We start from the raw sequence: 23302 nt of genomic DNA, 5'->3' as shown, positions 1-23302 counted from the left end.
AAGAGGAAACCGAGGACCAGAGAAAGGGTGCCCTGTGACGACTGCCTATGCATCGCAAATTGGAACTGAATCCAGATGCTTGGATAGAAACCCATCCTGCGTCCCTCCTGTGACTGACATGAGTTGTTCACAGACTTTCTTCCTTCTTTTTCAGGCAGTGCTGAGCCCTCTCATAGCCATCGCGCTGAAAATATCCCAGATTCACGAGAGAACCGGCCGGAGGGGCCCCACCGTCATCACCTGAATGGAGGAAAGATCACTCACCAGGGCCAAAGAGTGCGCTCGGCGGGGGACACTTCACTCATGCCTTCTTGCTACCTGTTTGTGCCTCTTATGACTTTGAAAAAAAATGATTTGCTGGTTGGGGGGGGCGGGTGGGTGTAGGTGGGGAAAAAAAAATCTGTTTTGTTTGGGTTTTAGTCAGTTTCTGCAATGCAACAGGGTCTTCGGTTGTCTGTGAAAGCCACACTGCCTTTTGATACCTGTGGTTTGTCACAAGAGGGAATCTGCCCTTTGGAGAGAGAATCAGTGGTCCAGGAGCAGTCAGGGCATCTGTGCATCATTGGTGCCAGGTGAGAGAAGGTTCTGGAATAGTGGAGAGGGCAATGCCAGAAGTCAGCTGACCCTAAACCCCAGGTCCCCTCAGGCAGACCTAAGAAGACTCTCCTCCTTTTCATCCCAGGTTATATCTCCCTTGGGCAAAAGTTGTACAACTCCTAGTAGCCCACCTCATGCCCACCAACCACTTTATGGCCACTCACTCTCCTTCCCATCTCCAAAATCCCTGTGCCACCCTCTTCACATCTTCTAGAGCTTTCCACAAACCACAATGGCACACTTTCAACAAAACATATCAAAGGGTGTTTTTTCTCTCTTATTTTATAAATAGTATTAGCTATTAAGCTGGCTGCATTCCTTCAAATTCAGCCATTCATTATGCAGGCGGGAGGCTGTTTCCTGGAAGGATTCTGAGAATGAATGCTGAACATTTTCAGGCCCTTCCTTGATTATATCACATGGGTTGATACATGGGTCGATCTGATTCCCACTGAGACAGCAAAATACCACCACATCGGCTCTCTGACTTTCTCTCTCTGCTGTCTTATCTCCCAGTGAGGGTCTGCACTTGTTTGGACACGGTTCAGATCTTACTTATCGTGGCTGTAAAAGGAGACAGTGACATGCTCCACAAGTAGGAGATGAAGCGGATGCTGGAAGAGAACCTGACTGGTGGCACCGGGTGATGTCCCTAATGAGATGGAGGGGAGGGTGGGGTCCCCTGCTGGAGAGCAGAGGGTCACAATTGGCTTTCTTGGCCCAGAAAAAGGATATTGCAGCCCTGGCAGCCTCCATCAGCCCTCTCAGCCAGAAGCCTGGGTTCACGGGACCTGTTTGCACGTGTTTTGCTTCCTTGGGAACGGCAGTCACTTGCCGTGTCACTGGTGAGATAAGGTGATGCGCTTTGACTGTTCAGCAGTGTGTTATTGCTGTAGTCAAGATTAGGGCAAGCAGGGAAACATCCCCAGCAAGGTATTGTTTCCATTTTCTATCTATGCTTCTGTCAGATACTTGCTAGGACCTTTCTGTATTAGCCAATAAAAGAAATTTCTGATTTCAGCCTTATGCAAGAATTGTGGATTTTGCTTGTTTTGTCATTTGAGAAACTCCAGTAGTGGTCACTCTTCTGATAGGCTTGCCTTTCGGAACTCTTGCAGGGCTGGTTTTCCTTATGAGGACCTTGGGAATTTAGTAAATAGAACAGAGAAGGCACAATGCTCAAAACTGCCTTTAGGCATCAGAAGCATGGTATCTAACCTTTCATCACAAGTATCTTCATTTCAAAATAGCAGGAGAGTGGCTGAGAGTCTAAGGAACTAGTTATAAAGTTCATCAACGATGGAATACAACTTGTCTTGTTGCTTAGATTCTCGGCGTGTTTAAAGTGGAGGTCCATGACGGTCAGCACAACTAGACACACCCTTAGGCTTAACAAAGCCTATGTTTTTCTTCAATTTTTTTTCTCAAGTTTTTGAATTTTTCATCATCTCTAACTTTGAAGTCCCCAGGTAAATCAATCCTCACTTTAAAATTCTGTTTCTTTATTTCAGCATGGAGTCATGTGTGTCCAGCAGCCCAAATATACATTCACTCATTCAGCAAGCACTCCTTGAACAACTACTCTATGTGGCATCCTGGGTTTCTTGGTGTAGCACATGGGTGCATAAAATACTACTCCTGTGAGTCTGTGGTTTGGAAACAGGAGGTTGTGGTAAACATGCTAAAGAATCAGGTAGACATGAACTTCACGGCAGCACAAGCAGCCTGTTTGAGAGTGCACAGAAAGATGGACTCAGAGACGGAAGGCACTAGGCAACCAAGGTGTTTCCCAAAGAGCGGAGTTTCCTGAGCCTGACAATCACTTACAGAATTTCACCAGGGGTGAATGCAGCAAGAACAAGACTGGAAATTGAGAGGTAGGATGACTGGAGAGGAGGCTTGCTCTGGGTCTAGTGAGAGGTTGGCTTGGATGAATGGGATTGAAGCAGACACAGCGTTATGTGTATCAGACAGAGCAAATGCTTGGGTCCAGCTTTGGAAAGCAGCAGCTGCACAGCCACGTATTTTTATGAGCTTTTTCTCAGCAAGGTTGCCAAAGGACCCAGCCTGCCTCTGGATCCTGCTCAAATTCACATTGCCAAAGTATGATTTCTGCTCTTCATAGAATCCAAGCTTCTCTTGCCGAGCTGTATGTGGATGACCTCTTGCTTTAGCCTCAGGAGAGGTGAAGGGCAGGAAATCACCCTTGTGCACATGATGTTCCTCGTCTTCTTAAAGATAGAGCTGCAACTGCCAGTCTTACTTAAGAGTAAATGACTAGAGAGGTCCAAGAATGTTGTGGGGACCAGAGGAGATGATCCTAGAAGGGACAATGAATGTGGCAACTGTCTGGACCACCCTTGTGATCAGCTAGTATTGAGAGATTCACTCACTACACCATATGCCCCCAGGACAGTGGCAAGCAACAGTGTATATAATGCAGTGATTCTCAAATGGGGCAGTGCCACTACCCACCCAGGAGGTGTTTGGAGATGTGTGTGTATGTGTGTCAGGGAGGTATTTACTGGGAGGGGAACAAGGACGTGAAATATCCTGCTTAGTGTCAGCCAGCCCCCTAGATCAAAAAAGTTGTTTTGCCTCATCTGTGATTCTTGAGTTTATTGACTGACCTTGGAAATGGATAGACAGTCATTATTAAAATAAGATCTCTTATCAATTTTACTGATCTGAGATGCAGCCCACATCTACCATATTCACGGGATGAATAGTGCTGAATAACATTGCAGGCTGAAGGGTTTGCCTGTGACCTGAAGGCTTTCTGCACAGGAAGCCTCAGATTGATGACCCGTCCCACGGCGGCATAATGGGCTGACAGTTGGCTGCACTGAGCCAGCGTTCTCCGCATAGGCAATAACAGGGTTAATGGCGTGGTAACTTCTGATTGGCCAGTGTGGCTCAATGCAAGGCGTGGGATTTACCCGACGACATGTCCATCACTTGTGTAGGGCGTGGGGAATTTGAAACGCACCTGTGAAAACTGGTAGGGCTACAACAGGTGCCTCCATTTCATTGGTTGATCACGCACCAGGTACTTGTGAAACACATGGGCGCTGATATTCCAGATACCAGCCTTGAAGAGCGTTCCATTCCTGAGTGGTGAAGGGTTACAGAAATCATGCACCTTTGGAAATGAACTTACTGCTAGTGTTTCAGTCTTTGGCCCTTCAACAGTTACACACAGCAAGAGATTATCCAAGGCAGCAGAGCTTAGCGGAACGCCTGCTCCACTCGCACCGGCTGGAGACTTCAACAGCCGATGGCTCCTGCGGCTGACGGCAGGCCCACTTGGTATGTGAATCAGCCTAAGTTGTCATGGAGCATTATAGAATATGTTGAAGGGCTGCGGTGTAAACCCATGTCTTTTATCGTCTTTCCATGTCTTTGAGCACCTAGTAGGTGTCTTGCAAAATGGATGAGCTGGGGAGATACCTCGCTAAAGACAGCGTGTTTCAGTAAAATCTTAAAGGATGGATAGGATTGTTGGTAAACGTGCTTGTGAGTTTTTGAGTGGAGGGGTCAAAAAGGTGCGCTTGACACCTCGGTTGTGTGAAAGATGCCCCACACTGTCCTAACTGGCCGGGTCATGCTTGTCTTTGGGGGCGGAGGTGGGCACTTTCACTTGCTACTTAGAGAGACCTGATAATGGCGAGGACACCTCTGAGCATTTCCCCTCCCCACTGACACGTGAGCCCTCTGTTCACATTGGAGAGGAGGGGACCAGCAAAGCCTGCACTTTCTCAGTCTCAGCGCCCTCCCTGCCATTCACAAAATCGTGGTTCTCAGTTCATGGTATTAATTTTATTAATTTTATCATAAACTTTAGAAGGAGAAGGGGATAGGTTGTCTACTTCTCCTGAGTGAATCCTCTGGGGAAGTGAGGGGTTGGGCAACGAATTCTTCTTAATCACAACAGGACACTTTTGTTTGATTTGCCCAGTGGGTTTTAATAGCTTCTGAAAGGCAGAATTTGTTGTGGGTAATAATCATGTTCTTGATGCTTGCTTCAGAGTGTATTTGTTTTTGTGTTTTTAAAAGGCAGTTAACACCTGTTAGTCATATGTCCTCTCAAAAAGCACTGGGCTTATTTTCTGAATCAGTAGTTGATGTTCAGTAGTTAGGTTGTTAGGCTTTGCGAGATTAACCCATCTAGATGCTGTTAGTTTCACATGGAGAATAAAACTTTGACTTATGCTCCTCTATTGATTTTTTTTTCTGATACAAAACAGCGAAAAGGGGAAACATTTAAGTACAAAATTTATTGCAGTTAAGAGATTAAGACAATTTTCTCATATAAATGAAAATTACATTTGTCTCAGTAGTATTTGGAAAAAACATCTATTACAAATTCAAATTCTGGACAAAAGCCCAGTGATAGAGCTTGTTCTAGTCAGTGAATGTGCTCAGACCCTAAGGAGAATTCCAGGATCACCGTCTCAGTAGAGGAATAGAAAGAGATGACAAGAGAGAAATTATAAATTGCCTTGCTAATAAATGACCACCTTCCTGTTGGACAACCATGAGTGACCTTCATGTCCAGTTATGCTCTTGATGTCAAGGACTCAAATCACAGATGCCCAAAGTCCTGCTTTGTGTAAAGGAACCAGGATTTCCTCGTATGGCTTCCTGAGTGTCAGGACATGCTTCATCTGAGCGCTCCGCAATAACAGAAGGAGGAGGCCACAGGGTCCCCATCTCATCTCTACAACCCTAGCCTCCTCGAAAGCTCTTCATCTCTCCCTCCAGCGTCCAAAGCCCTCCCGTGCCCTTCACCAAGGCTGTCTGTTATCAGAAGGAGGTATCTTTCATCATGGTATAACAATCAGATGAAAGGAAATTACAACTTGGTGAGGGCCAAGCTCCGCAGAAAAACGGAGGAGGGTTTATTTACATTTTAAAAGAGAAGCCAGCGGTTAACACTAAAGCAACTTTTGCTGCCTCTAAGGGCTTTAAGATAATGCTGCTACCCTGGGGCTCCCCTTCCTGTTAGGGCCTACTTCCTGAGGGGGAGATAAGTCTTAACTTTTCCTTGGAAGGAGGGAAGTAAGACAGGATTAGCACAACCTAACACGGAAGTGTGAAGTCAAGTCTTCCCTGCTCTTCTATGGACCTTTCCTCACCCTCGTGGAAATAACTATGTTGTTGGAAAGGTTTAACTTCTCGAACTCTCAATTTATGCATCTTTGCAATGAGAATAACCACAGCACTTATCTCTAAAGACTATAATGAGGGCTAAATAAAAAGCATAAACAGTTGTAGTAAAGAGCGTGCCTTATAAAAGGTATTCCATAATTGTCATATATTAATCCCAGCATAAAGTCCTCACCTGACAGGGCAGGAAACTGAGGCCCAGAGAGATGAAGTTTCTTTCTCAAGCTCTAAAGCATCAGGCTGTGTATCCTCCCACCACTCTGCCACCTGCCTTGTCCTCATGTATTAAAACTTATAATAAGATCATAAGACATAGTAAAGCTGAAGAGGAAGCATTGGGCTTCAAAATAAATGTATTAAATCTAAAAGTGTCTGGATCTATGTTTTGAGACACAAAGAATTGTCTGTTAATAATTAAGGTACTACACTCTAGTCTCCTTTCTTTCAAATCCTAGAGATTTACAGGGGATTCACTGAAATACATGGGTATTTTAAAGCTTTTCAAGATTTGTGTCTTCTGTATTAATACAACCTATGGGTAGCACAAATTCTTTTTTTCCCCTGAATCCTGTGTATTGTGAATTTTTGAATATTCTCTTTATTCAACTTGAGTCTCTAGGAAATCTTCTATATATGCTTGTAAAACCATCCCATTTTTAAAATACTCATTTAAGACTTTGTGCTTGAACCATTTTGAAAGTAAGTATTGAAGTCACTTTCCTTTCAGACAGAAACAAAATATACATACTTAAAGTCATACAAAGTAACATTCATGGGTTCCAGGGGCAAATCTCTTACAATGTGTGAATTAGCGTGCCACTGGCAGTACGGTAAATGAGGATAACTATGAAACCAGCCAGCAGAACCCACAATTTAAACGATAATGACCGTTGGTGGCCAGCTTGCCTTTTCCCTTTGTGAGTATTTGTAATGCAGTCCATGAAGGTGCATGGTGTCCAAACGGCATCTCTTCCTCTGTGCTGCCGGTCAGGAGATGAGAGAAGTGTTGGGGATGAGCAGAAAGGAGCAGAGCTCTCACAAAACCCTTGCAGTCCAAAAGCTTCCCTGGGTTGGGGTGACTGCGAATCCTTTGAAATGTTTGCCTGGTGCCCCACCGTGCCCTTGCAGGCCAAGCACACATGCGGAATCGCATTGGCCTCACAGGGTCCCGCTGAGAGCTCTCCTCTGGGGTTGCTGATGTGGCTTCTCCTCCCACAGTCCCTGCCTGTGTTTATTATTAGTAGCTGCCTCCCATGAGGGTGCGTCGTGAGGGCTGGCGCACTTCCCCTGCTTCAGCACTCTTGGCTTTGCCTCTGAGCATCCTGCCACGGCCTTGCTGCTGCCACCCCGTCTGCCGCAGACTCGTCATAGGGTGGTGGGTCCTCTGGGTGGGCCCCATCCTCATCCTGAAATTCAAGGCCCATCTCTGTGTACAGAGGTGGAGGAGCACCTGAGATCTCTTGCTCTGTGTGACAGGCTTGCTTGTCAGCAGCAAGACTCTCTTCGTAAGCTGGAGGGTAAAAGCCTGGTCTGGGGGACAAAATGCCACAAACATTCGTGTGTTATTTAAGCAGGTTGTGCCAAGGAGGCGTATGTCCTCCTCTCCCAAATCACACTGTGTGAAGCTAAACTGTTAGAAAACATTGATTCTGAAACAGATGTTCTTCCTCCCTGGCATCCCAGGTTTTTTTTTTTTTTTTCTTTAATGTGCTGCTCATCCAGCAAAACCCTCTTTATCAGCCATGGGATGTATGCCTCTATAGTCATACTTTCCCCAGTGGGTTATTCCACATTATCCCCTCTCTCTTACTCATTGGAACCAGGAAATTTCAGCAGGAGATCCTTAGCAGGGGTATGGGACAGGCCTTGACTGTGGACTGTCTCTCTAACCAGTTATTTAGTTCATTCACATCCTTGTCCCCATTCACACACATCGTCTTCTAGTCAGCTGTACTCATGGTCTCAGAGCCTCACAGCCAACAAAATAATGAATGAAAACCAGCTCCATGAAGATTCCTGAACAATATCAGATGCTTCTCTTCCCTATTACTCACATTTCAAGTATTTTCGCCCCTACCCCATTTCCATGCACACACACAAAATACTGATTTCTCAAACTATTCCAACTGACAGCTTTATATAGATTTCAGTAGCGGCCCTTTCCATGCCAACAGGCTGATGGCTAAAGGAGCCTTTCATGCAAGAGTTGATGTACTCATCAGTAATCCTGCCCAATGTTGCTAATTGCTAAATCCTCTGGCTTCTCCATCATGAATGGGATAGAGGGTGGCACAGAAGTGGAGAAGAGTGAGGGTGAGCTTGATTGAGCTGTGTGATTATAGAGTGAACCCTTCCAGTGCCTGCAGGGAGTGTTTGTGGTGCGTAACCACAACAGAACAAGGACTGCCATTTGCAGCCACAGCTCCATTCCAAACGTTACCAGGCCCAAAGCCAAGGAACTGAAGGAGCCATCTACTGTGCAGCATAAATCTCAGCCTTCACTCAGAATAGCCAAGGCCGTGTCATGGGGCACATATGTAAAAGCGTTGAAGACACCAAGGTGAGCTGTTCCCTGGAGTGATTTGAGAGGCTCCAGGATGACTGCCGCCTGCCCCAGATCCCGTCCACTTCTCCCAGCCCCCGCCCTCCCCACACCACTTCACAGTCCCAGTGTCCTGAGTTCCACCTTTGCAGACCCCTTTGCTTTGAAGTCTCAATCTAGGTACCCCTTTCAAATGAAGATACTTCTGAGAAGTGTGACTTACCATTTACTGACCCCCTAGCCATGCTAAGTGGACTGGGCATCTATGAGATGTACCGGAAAGAGGCAGTAAAATGAGGGTGTTGTGACACCATCGCTTAAAGTGTTTCAGTACAATAGTATGCATGTGCTTAAAAATCTAAGCTACATCTTTAAGGCAATCAGTTACTCTTATCAAGATTCACATTCTAGAGGCAATCATATAACATTTATAGCAAAGGAAAAAAGAGAAAACATCACTCTAGAAGCATCTTCTGCAGTCACTTCACCTTTAATTTCCTTTAGCAAATCCAAAGACTTTGCAGTTAGTATAATAACATTGGAAATAGATTTTGGTCATTGTAGTTAGTATCTTATTAAATATAGTATCATGTATCATAGCATCATGTCAAAAATCAATTGTCATGGCTAATCACTCATATTCAAGATACATGGAGTAGCTAAAATATTTTAGATGAAGAGGACAAAGAGTTTATGGAGTCTCGCTTCCCTGATGGCTCAGATGGTAAAGAATCTGCCTACAATGACAGAGACCTGGATTCAGACCCTGGGTCAGGAAGATCCCCTGGAGGAGGGCATGGCAATCCACTCCAGTATTCTTGCCTGGAGAATTCCGTGGACAGAGGACCCTGGCAGGCTAGAGTCCATGAGATGGCAAAGAGTCAGACACAACTGAAATGACTTAGCAAGCACGCAGGCAGCCTGTCTGTATCTGAAGAATGATGCCTGGGTTTTATCCCTAAATGATTCTGTGTTTAGCCAAAAATTAGGAGATTTTTGGTTGTCTGATACTAATTGTAACTAAAGTTAATCAAAAATTTTTATTGTCATAAAGTATATATAACATAAAATTTACCACTTTAGCTGTTTTAAGTGCACAGTTTAATGGCATTAAATACATTCACATTGTTTTATAACCATCACCATTATTCATCTTCAGAACTTTTCCACCATCCTAAACTCAAACTCAGTACTCATTAAACAGTAACTCTTCATTCCCTCCTTCCCTTGGTACCTGGGAATCACTGTTGTACATTTTGTCTATGAAATTTGACTGCTCTAGGTACCTCATATAAGTGGAATCACATAGTATTTGTTTTGGGGGCCTATTTCTGGCCAGTTTCACTTAGTATAATGTCTTTAAGGTTCATTCATGTTATAGGTGCATCAGTATTTCCTTTCTCTTCAAGGATGAATAATATTCCATCTTTTGTATGTACTGTATGTTGTTTATCCATTCATCTGCTAGATGGATATGTGGGTTGTTTCCACCTTTTCACTATCATGAAGAATGCTGCTGTGAACACTGATATACAAGTATCTGTTCAAAGCCCTGTTTTCACTTCTTTTGTCTGTATACCCAGAAGTGGAATTGCTAGATCAAATGGTGGTTCTACGTTTAACGTTTTGAGGATCCTTCATACCATTTTCCAGAGCAGCTACACTATTTTACATTGCCACTAGCAATGCACAAACGTTCCAATTTCTCCACATCCCTGCTAACCCCATGGGACTTGTAAGTTGCTCCCCAGTAGATTAAAAGTCATTGACCTTTTCCAGAACTCAGCCACACCACAGCCCTCCCCAGTCCTCCGGCTTCTGAGCACATACCTGTCCACTGTGGCCAGGGGCAGGGCCCCCTGAGCACCATACTGTCTGAGCACACGGTTGAAAACCCCTTTGCTTTCACTGGCCTGGTGGTAGGTGCTCCAGAAAATTCCACTCAGAAGGATCACAAACCCCAGAGGCAGAAGCAAATAGGCCAGGGTCAAGTTCCCCTGGCAGTTGAACAGAGAGGCTGAGGAAATGAAGAAGGCCCCCAGGCAGATCATCAGGAAGCCCATCAGGAGGGCAAAGACACAGAGAACTAGACAGGTTCTGTTCTGCATCGCTGCTCCTTTGGAGCCCAGATCCCCGAGCCTGCCACTCCCCTTCTTCCCTTGCTCAGAGAGAATGCTCTCATTAGCCAGCTCACGGCTTTATATGCTCTGGGACCAACTGGCCTTTGGACAATTAAATGAAGCAGGCTCTTAGAAGCTATTCATTAACCATTGAAAATAACTCTAATATCCTTGGACGATTAACCTAAAAACACAGCATTGTGTCCTGCAGGAATGAGTGTCCTGCAGGCACAGCTCTCTTGTTCTTCTGAGCTGGATGGGACCCTAGGCTGACCCCAGTTATTTGAAAGCTCTCTCATCCTTTGATTCAAAGGTCTCTTGATCTCCAGGGCAGGTGATTCCAAATGAATGCTAGAGAAATTAGCATTCCTTGCTGAACTACTTTCTTTGTGGTTTGGCAGGTAGTCCTTTCCTAATTGCTTCTTCCTTTTTCTATCCTGAAAAGATATTTTTAAAGGCTTTTATCATATTTGTCTTGCTTCTCTCAATCTCTCTTTATTGACCTCACAACATGATGTTGGAAAAATTCCAAAAAAAAGCCCAGGGATGAATTCCCTGATTCAAAGAGGAGTGTCAGCAGGAGGGGGAAGAGAGTGCTGGCAAGGATTGTAATAGAGCTTCAGGAATGTGAGGGAATTTCTGAGGGTGGTTGTAAGTGGTAGTGATCTGGTGACTTCTGCTTTGATTCTGTGTCTTTCCCATTTTGGGGGCCCAAATGTTGAAATCCTAGGTCATTTTTATTTAATATATAGGTGTTAGATAAAATTATTTTGCTTACTGCTCACCTACCGGCCACCATACTTTGCTCACTAGAAATATTTAAACCAGATGTCACCCTTCCTCCTCTCAAAAAGGCCACTGATATTTGATAAAAGAGCATCCCCTAAACATTCGTAGCATGTTTCCACCTCCATGCAAAACAGCTACGTATAAGAAGTGCTGCCTGTTCAATCCTTACTCCGCCCCCCGCGACTATGTATCTTAGGGTTTCACAGAGTGCACTAACATATTAAAGGCTCTGAAAAGTCCTGCCTTTTTTTCTTTCATAAAATACATAGTAAATGAAATTTGTTTTGGTAGATGCTACTAAGGGACTTCCCAGGTGGCATAAGTGGTAAAGAATCTACCTGCCAGTGCAGGAGATCTAGATTTGAACCCTGGGTCGGGAAGATCCCGTGGAGAAGGAAATGGCAACCCACTCCAGTATTTTTACCTGGAGAATCCTATGGACAGAGGAGCCTGGTGGGCTGCAGTCCATGGGGTCGCCAAGAGTCTGACACGACTGAAGTGGCTGAGCACAGCACGGATGCTACTAAAAATCGTTCCCCTCCTCTCCCCTGTACCACTGCTCTATGAAGCATTGCCTTAAAAAACCTTTCCAGAACCAGTCTTCTGATTTCTATCTAGAATTTGTTTCTTCTGTCTTGTCTGTCTTTGGTTTGGATGGTGGTGGTGGTAGGTTAATCACTAAGTCGTGTCTAGCTCTTGTGACCCCATGGACTGTAGTCCTATGCCAGATCTGGTTCAGGCTGTGATTCCTTTCTCTTTTATTTGGTGCTCTGGCATATCCCTGGGCTTCTCTGATAGCTCAGTTGATAAAGAATCCACCTGCAATGCAGGAGACCCTGGTTTGATTCCTGGGTTGGGAAGATCCGCTGGAGAAGGGATAGGCTACCCACTCCAGTATTCTTGGGTTTCCTTTGTGGTTCAGCTGGTAACGAATTCGTCTGCAATGCAGGAGACCTGGGTTCAGTCCCTGGGTTGGGAAGATCCCCTAGAGAAGAGAAAGACAACCCACTCCAGTATTCTGACCTGGAGGATAGAGTCTATGGGGTTGCAAAGAGACCTGACTGAGCAACTTTCACCTTCACTTGGCATATTCCTGCCAAAACTCCTTCCCAGGGCGACTCTGTGTCACTTTTGTCCAAACAGATTCTCTTCAGTTCCTCTTTGATATTCCTCTACTCCACTACTGCATTATTGTTATTTTCCATTACTTTCCCAATGGAAACAGTTCTTTGTGCAATGCCCTAGTGGAAGTTCCATGGATACGCTTTAGCTTCATACCTACTATCTCCTCAGCTCTACCTTCATTTGTGGGCTAGGAGAGAGAGAGAGGTTCCTGGATAAAAAATGATACACAGTCTGTCCTCATTTCACCTCCTAACCTCTATCTCTGTTAGCTTCAATCCTTATCTTCAACTAACTTTCATCTTCTGGTCTTGATTTTATCCTTATAATCTTAAAGCAACTCCTCTCTTCTTTTCCAGTTTTTTGTAATATTCAAAATTGTAATCAAATATATGTTTATTTCCCCTATCTAACATGCCAATATAGTCATTATTAGCATAGAGAATGTTGTCCACCTCTCAAGGTACAATTCTTGAGCACTTTCAGTTAAACTTACAGAGGAATTCTTAGATCCAATTGGTCTTGAGGTTGACAGATTTCTAATGTGACCTCCAAAGATCCCTCCCTCCTGGGATCCATGTCCTCTTGAGTGTGGGCTGGACATAATGACCTGACTCCAACCAAGAGAATATGGCAAAGGTGATGGGATGACCCTTCTGAGATTAGGTTACAAAAGACTGACTTCTGTCTTGCTAGCAGACTCTCTCTGTTGCCGTTGTGGCTTGCACTCTTTGAGGATGAAAGTCGCCATATTGGAGAGGGCCGTATGAGAAGGCAGCTTCTGGCTGACAATCAATGAAGAGCTGAGGCCTTGAGTTACCCCAGCCAGGGAGGACAGGAAAAAGTCCTGCCTTTGCAGGACTGCCTTTGCAGTCCTGCTTTTGCATCCTGCAAAGGGCAGGAAAGACTTGCCCAGTTGAGCAGGGAGGTGACCAGACCCTAAGCAACACTTTGATGGAGAGACCTTGAAGCCGAGGACCCAGCTAAGTCATGGCCACATTGCAGACCCACAGAAACTGTGAGATGATAAGCATGTGTTGTTTTAAGCTGCTAAGTTTGGGGGCAAGTTGTTAGGCAGCAGTAGGTAATGAACTGTAGGTAAACAGTTTGTTAGGACTGGGAAACCAGAGGAGACGATCAGTGTTAAATGATGTTCCCAGTGTGGAGCACATAGAAAGTGCCCTATCAAAGTCAGCTATAGTCACCCTCACTATGCTTGTTACCACCATCACTGCTGGAACTCCAGAGAGCTGGAAAAGACCCAGTATTTTCAACTAAAAGTTCTGCACGAGGAGCAGAGTCCCAAGAACAGGTACTAGACAGGTACGAGGTATCAGGCAGTGCCTCCGAGCTATAATCAGGTATTAGAGTAAGGAGGGATTGCCTTCTCTTTGAGAACTGCCCACCCACAGGGTTGGGCTTCTTTGTTTCAAACCAAAACCTGAGGATGATCAGACTGGGCATTATGAAAAGTCAGGCCTAGTTCTTGTGGTCACATGAATATTTGAGCAAGGATGTATTCTCTCCTCCAGTTCCAATAAAGATTAACTGGTGCCTTCTAGTTTATCTGATAGGTCCTTTCTCTCCCACATCCTTTAAAGCGGTGTCTGTCATTTCAGAGCAGTGTATTTTGTTGTGGTGGTTGGTTTTTTGCTTGTTTCGGTGAGAAACTGAAGAGGGAAGAGCAAGATTCAGGAAGGGTGGAAGGTCTTAGTTATTTTGCATAAAATTTATATAAACTAAAGAGTGAGTTCCTGGACTCAGAGTACTTGAGTTTATTGAGGATGAGGTGGAGGCCCAAGGAGAAAGTATGAGAGAATCTGCAGTATAGGAAGAGAACAGATTAGAAAAAAGACAAAAACCAACATAGAAATATGAAGTATTTCTGAGAACTGTGTGTATCCTTCATAGTACTTGAGATATACTAGTTAGGATTTATGTTGAAGCTATTTGTGCATATTATGTTTATTATTATAATTAAATATATAAATTATTAAATAATTGCTTATTTTAGATATTCTGCCTCAGTTCTGAACTACACACATCATTGTTCTATGAGCATCTCCTTGGATGCCTCAAAAGTGACCGTGGCTAACTAAAACCAGTGATTCGTAGTTTTAAACAATCCTAACTGCTGTGGTTTCGCTCTTCTCTGGGCTCTGGTCGGCCCTCTTTCCCCATAATCACTCACAGTGGAAACATTTTTGAAAAGCGAAAAATGAAAGTAGATGTGTTGCTTCTATGATAATGAAGTGGCACAGAGACTGAGAGAAAGCCTCCTGGTCTGCGTCAGCCTCGAAGGGGTGGACAGCCCAGCAGAAGAACAGTTGTGATGATAGGAAAAAAAAGCAGGCCAAATCCTCCGAGCTGGGAAAAAATGAAGCAAATCCAATAAAGAGTCCAGCACCAGAAACATCACCTGAAAGAGTCAGCTTCGGGAGACCCGTGGGCCTCTGGCTGGGCTTTCATGGGCTCAGCCCTGTCTTCTGGTCCTGCCTTCACTCCCAGGGCATCTTTCCTATGCTTGCCCACCTTGCCACCTACCCAGCACTGAGTGCGAGAGGAAGGGGCTGGTGATACTCCTTTTAAGGCAGAGAAACTACAGGGCAAGAGATGTATGACTCACCTAAGTTCATATAGTGAGCATGGGATTGATGAGAAAATGCATATTCCAGGAGGGGCATGGACAGAGACCCACCCTCTATAAACAAACGTTCTGGGACCCAGTGGAAGCCAAGACCCGACACCCATCCTGATTCCCACGCCCTCCACAAGAGATTCACCTACACAGTGATGTCTTCCTTCTAAGCTAGTTTATTTATCATTATCATTCATTAAAATTCACCAATTAGCAGCAGTGCCTGACCTGAGAGCAGGCAGTGCTGGGTTATTTGGTTGCCAGCCAAACTAGTTTAAAACATAATCACACTTTCAACACTCTGTTCCTTTGAGCTGACCCACCAGCGCTGTTCTGAACATCGAGTCCAGCCGAGTTCCAGGTGCTGTCCTCCCTTCTACGTCAGAGCTCCGGAAACCTCACCCTTCTTTCAAACTCTCCCATGTAAGAGGCCTTAGAACTTCAAACAGCCCTCTGCATTCCAGTCTTCATTTCCTGGACACATGGGTCAGCACCCTTCCCTTGAAAGCAGGCAAAGCATGTTGCCCTGGCTGCAAGTGGACGCGGACTTTGGGAGGAAGCTAATGGTGTGTAGAAGTTTTTGTATAGGAGGAGCACGGGGCCAAGAGCTGGGGCAGAGTGGCCAGATTTCCTAAGGTCACTTGGGTTTAGGAAGTGAAGTTCCATGGCTGGTTCGGAAGGTGAGGTGTCTGTGTGGCGAGCGATGTCACCCGGTCTGGTTTCACGGTGGTGCTTACTGAGTGATTTCTGGATTAGCCTTTCACACTTGTGGGTTCACTGGGCACTGGCCACTTCCTCCTCCTGCTCCTTGTTTTCTTTGCTTTTGACCATTTCCCCCCACCTCACTCTTTCCCCCCTCATTCACTCAGGAAGATTTAAATGAAGGCATTAAAGGTTGGCAGAAGACAAACTGCAGCAAATGGGTGGCATTTTGGGTAAGGAGATATGAGACCAGCACACGAGACTCAGCCTCCCTCTGGAATGAACCGAGTGAATCTCCAGGGCAGAGGACCCTGAGCAATGCCAGAATAGGGTGAGGCCCAGGAGGCACTCGACCAGAGTATTCAACTTCTGAGGCCACCAGAAAACTTAGTCATCAAGATAAATCAAAATTTCAAACGTTTTTAAAAAAATCAAATTAGCAAATATGGCTTATGGGGTGCTCCCTCTGTAAGTAAAGGTTTGGTGAGGAAATCAGGTTCTGTCTGTGGATCAAACAAGACAAATTCTGTCCTAGATAGAGCTTAACTTTAATCCAGAAACAAGCCAGAAGAGATTTCATTTCATTATGGATCCTTGGAAAACTGAACGGGGACCATATTTCTGTGGCCAGTTTGGATGGGAGCAGAAACCTCCAGCCAGGGTAGCTTTGACTGCCTAAATTATACCAGTTAGTGTGACGGCCAGTGACTTGTACATATGAAGTGGGTTCTGTGTCCCACCTCATGAAATTTTCTTTAATACTGGTGTTCTATTTCCCACCTCCCTCATTTATAATACTCTTGGATAACTTAAATGATAGTGTAATTATATGATCCTCAAAGATTTGGTAAGAACACACCCATAAAACCACTAGTTCTAAGATATTTTTTCCCCTTTTTTATATCTTGTAGTTTTCTTTTAATTGAATGTCAGATGTTGTATATATGACAGTAGAGACTAAGAGAAGTAACATTTATACTGTACCTCAAAATGGAACTCCTCCTTCTGTGCTCCCCTATCAGTGGAATGGATCAACTGAGTCTAGTCAAGATGTGAGCTGAGTTTGGACTCCATCGTTGCTATGGTTCCCTTCAGCACACTGCTGCTGCTGCTGCTGCTAAGTCGCTTCAGTCGTGTCTGACTCTATGCGACCCCATAGACGGCAGCCCACCAGGCTCCCCAGTCCCTGGGATTCTCCAGGCAAGAATACTGGAGTGGGTTGCCATTTCCTTCTCCAATGAATGAAAGTGAAAAGTGAAAGCGAAGTCGCTCAGTCGTGTCCAACTCTTCGCGACCCCATGGACTGCAGCCTACCAGGCTCCTCCGTCAATGGGATTTTCCAGGCAAGAGTACTCCAGTGGGGTGCCATTGCCTTCTCCCCTTCAGCACACTGCTGCTGCTGCTGCTAAGTCACTTCAGTCATGTCCGACTCTGTGTGACCCCATAGACGGCAGCCCACCAGGCTCCCCTGTCCATGGGATTTTCCAGGCAAGAGTACTAGAGTGGGGTGCCATCGCCTTTTCCCCTTCAGCGCATGACTATTCTCCAATTCTTCTTGTGTTAACTGGTGCTTGGATTGAGGGTTGGGTTGCTTGAGGGCTTTTGTTTTTTCAGTGTTCCTCCTCTGCTCTCAACTGTAGAGCTTCACTGTGTGCCCTCAAGGAGTCTTCACACCCGCCCATTCCTTCAGCACTAGGGTACTGTTGCCTGTGACTTTTGCTTGCTAGCTGGATGCTGGGGTCAGAGGCTTTCTCTGTTATCCTGTCCACCTTAGTCTTAGGTCGGCTCTGTGGTCCTGGGTCTTGGGGGCGAAGGCTTTTGCAGTGGTCCCACCCTTTCTTCAATATGGTATGTGTGTGCTCAGTCGTGTCTGACTCTTTGTGACCCCATGGACTGTAGCCCACCAGGCTCTTTTGTCCATGGGATTCTCCAGGCAAGAATACTGGAGTGGGTTGTTATGCCCTCCTCCAGGGGATCTTCCCGACTCAAAGATTAAACCCATGTCTCGTGTGTCTCCAACGTTAGTCTCCTCTCAAGTTCTGGCCTCAGGATGGTTTCCTGACCCTCCTCTAGAGGTAGAGGGTTTTTTCTTTGCAGTGACCCCAGCTACGTGGGGTCACCTCTGTTCTGGTGGGGGTGGGTGGGGCAGGGGATGGTTGCTGCCCTTCTCTCTCTAAGCTGCTGTTTAACAAAATTTAGGTGGCATTTTGACATTCTTGCTGCAGCTTGGTGATGGTCCACAGAAAAGAACCTAGAAAAGTAGGTGAGAACTCCCTTTGCACCTGCACCTCCCAGTGGTTCTGTTCTCTCAAGTTAGCCCACATTTGACATTAAACAGTTCACTAAAAACGGTAACTGGATTCTCTATACTGGCTTATGTGACACTCCACATCTCTTCTTCCTGGGCTCTGTCACAGGTTAGCCAGACTTCATGCCCAGCTTCCTTTGGGGGTTCCCGCCCTTCCTTTGATTTCATGCTCTTTCCCCTCTAACCTCAGCTCTTCAATGGATTCAAGAAAAGTTATTATTTGCAGGTTTTCAGACATTTTCTTGGCGGGAGAGGGACAATGAAGGTTTTCCCAACTATCTACATTCTAGGCAGAAGCAGAACATTTTCGGCACAATGTTTTCAAGTGGGTCGATTGGGATTACACTTTCAAACTTTCATAGGGATTAGTATAGAGCTATCTCCTTTTCTTGAATCAATTTTTATAATGTACACTTTCCTAGGAAACACACTGACCCCATGGACTGTATCCCACCAGACTCCTCTGTCCATGGGATTCTCTAGGAAAGAGTACTGGAGTGGGTAGCTATGCCCCCTCCAGGGGACCTTCCCCATACCACAGGCAGATTCTTTACCATCTGAGCCACGAGGGAAGCCCAATACATATATAGTTTAAAGTTGCCTCACTCATAATCTTACAGTCTCCTCTGGCTCTGTAGGCATGTCACCGTTCCAGTCCTTGACCATTGCTGTTCGTGTCTTTGCGCTTCTTCCTTGATGAGACAAGTCAAAGCCATTTTGCTAGTCTCTTTTCAAAGCTACTTATTCACATACTGATCTTTTCCAAGAGCCTACACATTTGGTTTTAGGTCTTATCCAAAAGGACTCTGTTTTGCTTTGTAAGTTATTTTTTTCTTTTTACAATTTTTATTGGGGTATAGTTGCTTTGTTTTGTAAGTTTTATATGTCACAATTTTCTGCTCTTATCAAAAGCTCTTTATTGTACTTTAAAAGCATTCTTTGTCATTCTTTTATCTGCAGTGAATTGGGCCTTTACTTTTTTGTTGTTCATCTGAGTTTTATATTTCATCAGTTGCTGCTCTTTAGAATATGCTCTCTAATCTACTTTTAATGGTTGTTTTTGTCATCTTTTTGTAGTGTCTTCCATCAAATGCTTAGATGATTCATTTACCATCTTTATTGCTTTCTAATCAGTATAATTAGGGCTATATATTTTCTCTTGTGTGTCACTTTGGCCTTAGTCCCACAAGTTTTTACATACCATGATCATATTGTCCATCATTTCCAAATAACAAGTAATTTAATCTAACATAGAAATGAGCAAAATATGTAAACATGTAAATGATAGACAAAGAAGTGAAAAATATCACTTAAATAATGAAAAAAATGTTCAACCTTACTTATAATAAGAAAAAGTAAAATATAATTTCTCACCTATTTGGTAAGTCTCGAAGTTTGACAACACATTCTGTTGATAAGGCTTTGGAAAAGACATTCTCATATGTTACTGGTGGAAACACAAAATCTAACAAAATTACGTTTGTATTTTTCTTCTGACCCAGAAATCACGCTTCTGGAAATTCATTCCAAAGATACTCTGGCAAAAACTCAAAAGTTTAAATACATGGATCTGCTCATTACAACAGTACTGTTTGTAATTACCTAAGACTGGAACCACCCCATTGCCTACGAATAATGGTTAGGTAAAAAAAACTAAGGTACATCCACATGACATGATGTTATACAATTATAAAGGAATGACTAATATCTTCATGTTATTATAGAATGTTATCCAGGATATTTTAATAAGATAAAGTCAAAGTAACAGAGTTTAGAGGATAAAAAGATAGTCAAAGGAAACAGTAGAGTTTAGGGTATAAAAAAAGGAGCGGTTGATACCATGATGATAGATACATGCTATTATAAATTTGTCTAAACCCGTAGTATGTACAACACCAAGACTGAATCCAAATATAAACTATGGGCTGTAGATGATAGTAATCTATCACTATAGGTTCAGTAGTTGTGAGGTCTGATAATGGAGGAGGCTCTGCTTGTGAGGGCAGCAAGGGACATACATGGGAAATCTCTGCTCTTCCCTTCAATCTCGTTGTGAACCTAAAATTGTTCTAAAAAATAAAGTCTATTAAATAAAGTCACTTTTAGAAAAGAATGGGATAAAACTATATATGCATACATGCCTATATATTTTAAAAAAGAAACAAAGTATCAAACAAAGTTAATTTTTAAAAATGTTTACCTTTAGGCAGAGGGAGGTAACAGCGTGGGAGGGATAAGATTGGAAGATAGACTGAATGTGCCTTTTAAAAACAGTTTTGAAGGTTTCCAAGTGGCTCAGTGGCTCAGAATCTGCCTGCAGTGCAGGAGACACAGGTTCAGTCCCTGAGCCAGGAAGATCCCCTGGCAAAAGAAATGGCAATCCGCTCCAGTATTCTTGCCTGGAAAATCCCATGGACAGAGCTACAGTCCATGGGGTTACGCAGAGTCTGACATGACTTAGCAACTAAACAACAACAACCAGCAGAAAATCAATCTAGTCCCACATATTCACATCTGACGTTATTTACAGGAAGATCATACACATTTAAAACATTAGTAGGAAATTCACTTCTGGAAGTGCTAACAACTTTCTAAGCAATATAAGTCATCAAGAATAAAAGCAGGTTTGGCTTCATAAAAACGTAAAACATCTGCACGTTTGGAAAACACCTTAAACAGACTATTCATGCAAATTAATGAAAGATATTGAGAAAAAAAATATAGGTTTGACATTGGAACTATCTACATGTTTTACATATTTAAAATTAAAACTAAAAGACAGGGAAATCCCCAAATAATTATTTCAACTAGCCCAAGATGGGACAACCTGAAACCGAAAGTTTCAAAAACTGAAATGAATTGAAACAAATAAATTACATAAAAACCCTTGAGTTAATGTTTCTTCAGCTCTGAAAAATAATCTTCTCTGACTCTGAATGCCCTTCCATCTACTGCCTTTGTTCCTTCCATTACAAAACTCTCTAGACAGATGTAGTAGCTTCTGGAAATCCTTTATATCTTTGTCCTGTTTGGAAAGAGTTCCTCAGCTGAATGTTGCAGCTCATTAAAATAATATTCATCTGTGCCCACGGCTGGCCAGGCCACTCCAGATGGCTGTTTTCTTGCCCTCCGTACATCCCCTGCCTGACCAGTGCCTGTTTCACCTACCCCCTACTCATAGGACTGAACTGCCTACTTGCCCCAGGCCCCAGCTGATGGTTGTTCTTATCAAAGAGGCAGTGAGGGGTGGCCCCTCTGCTGGTCTCCTTGGTAACTAATGAGCCCACCTGACATCAGCCCCCTATCTTCGATGATTTCTAGCTCTGCCCTGGAGTGAAGAAGTTCTCCATATCCTACCCACCCTCAGCCGCAGATGGTGAGGTGCTGCTCCAGGACTTTGCTGCAGAAAAGTGAGTGCCCCCATCCATTAATCAATGTCTCTGTTTCGGACTCCAGGCTCTTTCTTAAAGCCTTGAAGCTGGGCAAGTATAGGCCTTGTAGGCCTTCCAGGTGCAGCCCAACAACTCGTTTGGATATTCAGCCCAATTTTAAGTATACTGATTGTACTTTCAATAAGCCAGAAGTCTGATTATTTCTCTCACCAGCCTCCTTTTCTATTTTATGGCTTCAGTAATCATTATAGTGAATGAAAGTTCTTAAGAGCCAGCTTCTAGGGTGTGCAGGGTAGAATATTGCCACTGTACAGGTAGATTATCCTGCTGTGGGAGGTGGCTGTCCTCAGCAGCTGAGGTCCGGGAACCTCTTTTATCGGAAGCATCTTGTGGTTTCTTGTTGCCTCTTTCTCCTCCAGTTCTGGTTGTGTGAATATAGTCATCAAGTTCCTCCCTATTTCTCCGTCCAGAATCAGCTCTTCTGATGGGAGACCATCCAGGTTCACTGGTTGAAGCAGCTGTTGAGGATTTTTTAAAGAATTGATAATTTATTTACGGCTGCACTAGGTCCTTGTTGCTCCATGCAGGCTTTTCCTAGTTGCGGCAAGCAGGGGCTAACTCTTTGTTTCAGTGTGTGGGTTTCTCATTGCAATGGCCTCTCGGTGTGGAGCACAGGCTCTGCGACTCGTGCTTCAGTAGTTGTGGCACTCTGACTTAGTTATCCCATGGCATGTGGAATCTTCCCAGACCAGGGATTGAACCTGTGTCACCTACTCTGACAGGTGGACTTTTAACTGCTAGCCCACCAGGGGAGTTGAATTGCTGAGGTTGTAACAGAGGAGCAGATACGTTATTGCCAGAACTTCAGTATGTGAAGGGCATGGCAGATTGTGATAAGCCTATCAGTTCATAATACCATCTTTTAATATATTGACCAGATAATTGACAAAGCCCGTCCCTACCCTGTACTGTTAACCCTGAACTTGAAGTTCCTTTAGAAGGTTAGTGTACAAAACAGCTGGTATCTTAGCAGGGTTCTTCTGCTGGCTTTCGAACCGCCCCACCCCGCCTCCGCTTTTATTGTTCTTTCAGTCCAATTCTTCATTCTCTTTTCCAGGGTATCTTCATATTTTCTGATCTTTGATTGTAACTTTTCTTGATTGGCATTTCAGTGGAATTTAGCGGGGGAAGGAAAAGCATACAGATGTGTTCAGCCTGTCAGTTTGATCCTCATATTTTTTCTGAGTGTATGAAGACGTGAGTGGATATTATTTACAAAATTAGAATCACTCTACTTATGTAATTTTATATTTTGCTTTTTTTCCCCACTAGAACAACAACACACGTTGAAAATGTTATTCTGAATGAATGAGCTTTCATAGTTCATCATACTGGAGTATACACACTAACTTTCTTCTGTTTCTTTGCCACTAAATCATAAGGTCCTTGAGGAAAAAGAAAAGTGTCAGCTTTTCAGATCCTTAAGACTAAATGAAATATCTGGCATGTAGCAATTCATCAGCATTCCTGATTCAATCTGATTTTTTTTTTTAATAGTTGAACAGGTAAGAACAAAGGGTAGCAGGTAGAGAGGGAACGCAAAGAGGGAGATTAATTTGGGAACAGAGAACGCTGACTAGTGTGCTCCTGTGGTTTACTTGACTTCCCCTCTCCATTTTTGTACTCTTACAGAAGTTGATCTTTGTGCAGCCACTATGGAAAATAGTATGGATATTTCTCAGAAAATTAAAAATAGAACAACCATATCCAGCTATTCCATTTCTGGGAATATATCCTAAGGGAAAAAACCCACTAATTTGAAAACAATACATGCATTCCTGAGCTCACTGTGGCATTGATTACTATAGCGAAGATATGCAAACAACCTAAGTGGCCACTGGTGGATGAATGAATTTAAAAAAT

At 43.9% G+C, this 23302-nt stretch overlaps 3 protein-coding genes across 7 annotated transcripts in view; 2 read left to right on the top strand and 1 right to left on the bottom strand.

Annotated features, from left to right (window-relative positions):
- PGM5 (phosphoglucomutase 5) overlaps nucleotides 1-1623 on the top strand; it is a 206253-nt gene extending 204630 nt beyond the window's left edge. Inside the window, exon 11 of the mRNA XM_004004337.5 lies at nucleotides 155-1623. Within this exon, the coding sequence (XP_004004386.1) occupies nucleotides 155-244 (90 nt within the window). The 3' untranslated portion in view covers nucleotides 245-1623. The remainder of the gene's footprint in view (nucleotides 1-154) is intronic.
- A 2055-nt stretch (nucleotides 1624-3678) lies between these two features.
- Nucleotides 3679-23302, top strand: part of PIP5K1B (phosphatidylinositol-4-phosphate 5-kinase type 1 beta) — a 554522-nt gene continuing 534898 nt past the window's right edge. For 2 of the 5 annotated variants that reach the window (XM_060409393.1, XM_060409390.1), the window contains exon 1: nucleotides 3679-3906. The gene's annotated coding sequence lies outside the window, so the exon portion shown is untranslated. Of the gene's footprint in view, nucleotides 3907-21296; nucleotides 21398-23302 lie in introns of those variants that run through there. The other 3 variants (XM_060409396.1, XM_060409394.1, XM_060409398.1) reach the window with 2 other exon arrangements.
- Nucleotides 4856-10485, bottom strand: TMEM252 (transmembrane protein 252). The gene is made up of 2 exons (XM_004004336.5): nucleotides 10139-10485; nucleotides 4856-7296 (listed from the first exon to the last, which is right to left on the bottom strand). Exons 1-2 carry the CDS (start codon nucleotides 10414-10416, stop codon nucleotides 7059-7061), a joined length of 516 nt encoding a protein of 171 aa, XP_004004385.1. The 5' UTR covers nucleotides 10417-10485; the 3' UTR covers nucleotides 4856-7058.

Source organism: Ovis aries, chromosome 2, assembly GCF_016772045.2.
Source record: "Ovis aries strain OAR_USU_Benz2616 breed Rambouillet chromosome 2, ARS-UI_Ramb_v3.0, whole genome shotgun sequence".
NCBI lineage: Eukaryota > Metazoa > Chordata > Mammalia > Artiodactyla > Bovidae > Ovis > Ovis aries.
Note: the sequence above shows the minus strand (reverse complement) of the source record. Positions and strands in the feature narration are given on the sequence as shown.

Bases quoted from the DNA above. Each gene is read 5' to 3' on its own strand.
- TMEM252 (XM_004004336.5), bottom strand. From the start codon at position 10,416: ATGCAGAACAGAACCTGTCTAGTTCTCTGTGTCTTTGCCCTCCTGATG. The intron at 7,297-10,138 runs GTATGTGCTCAG...TTTGTCCCCCAG, and splicing joins CCCCTGGCCACAGTGGACAG to ACCAGGCTTTTACCCTCCAG.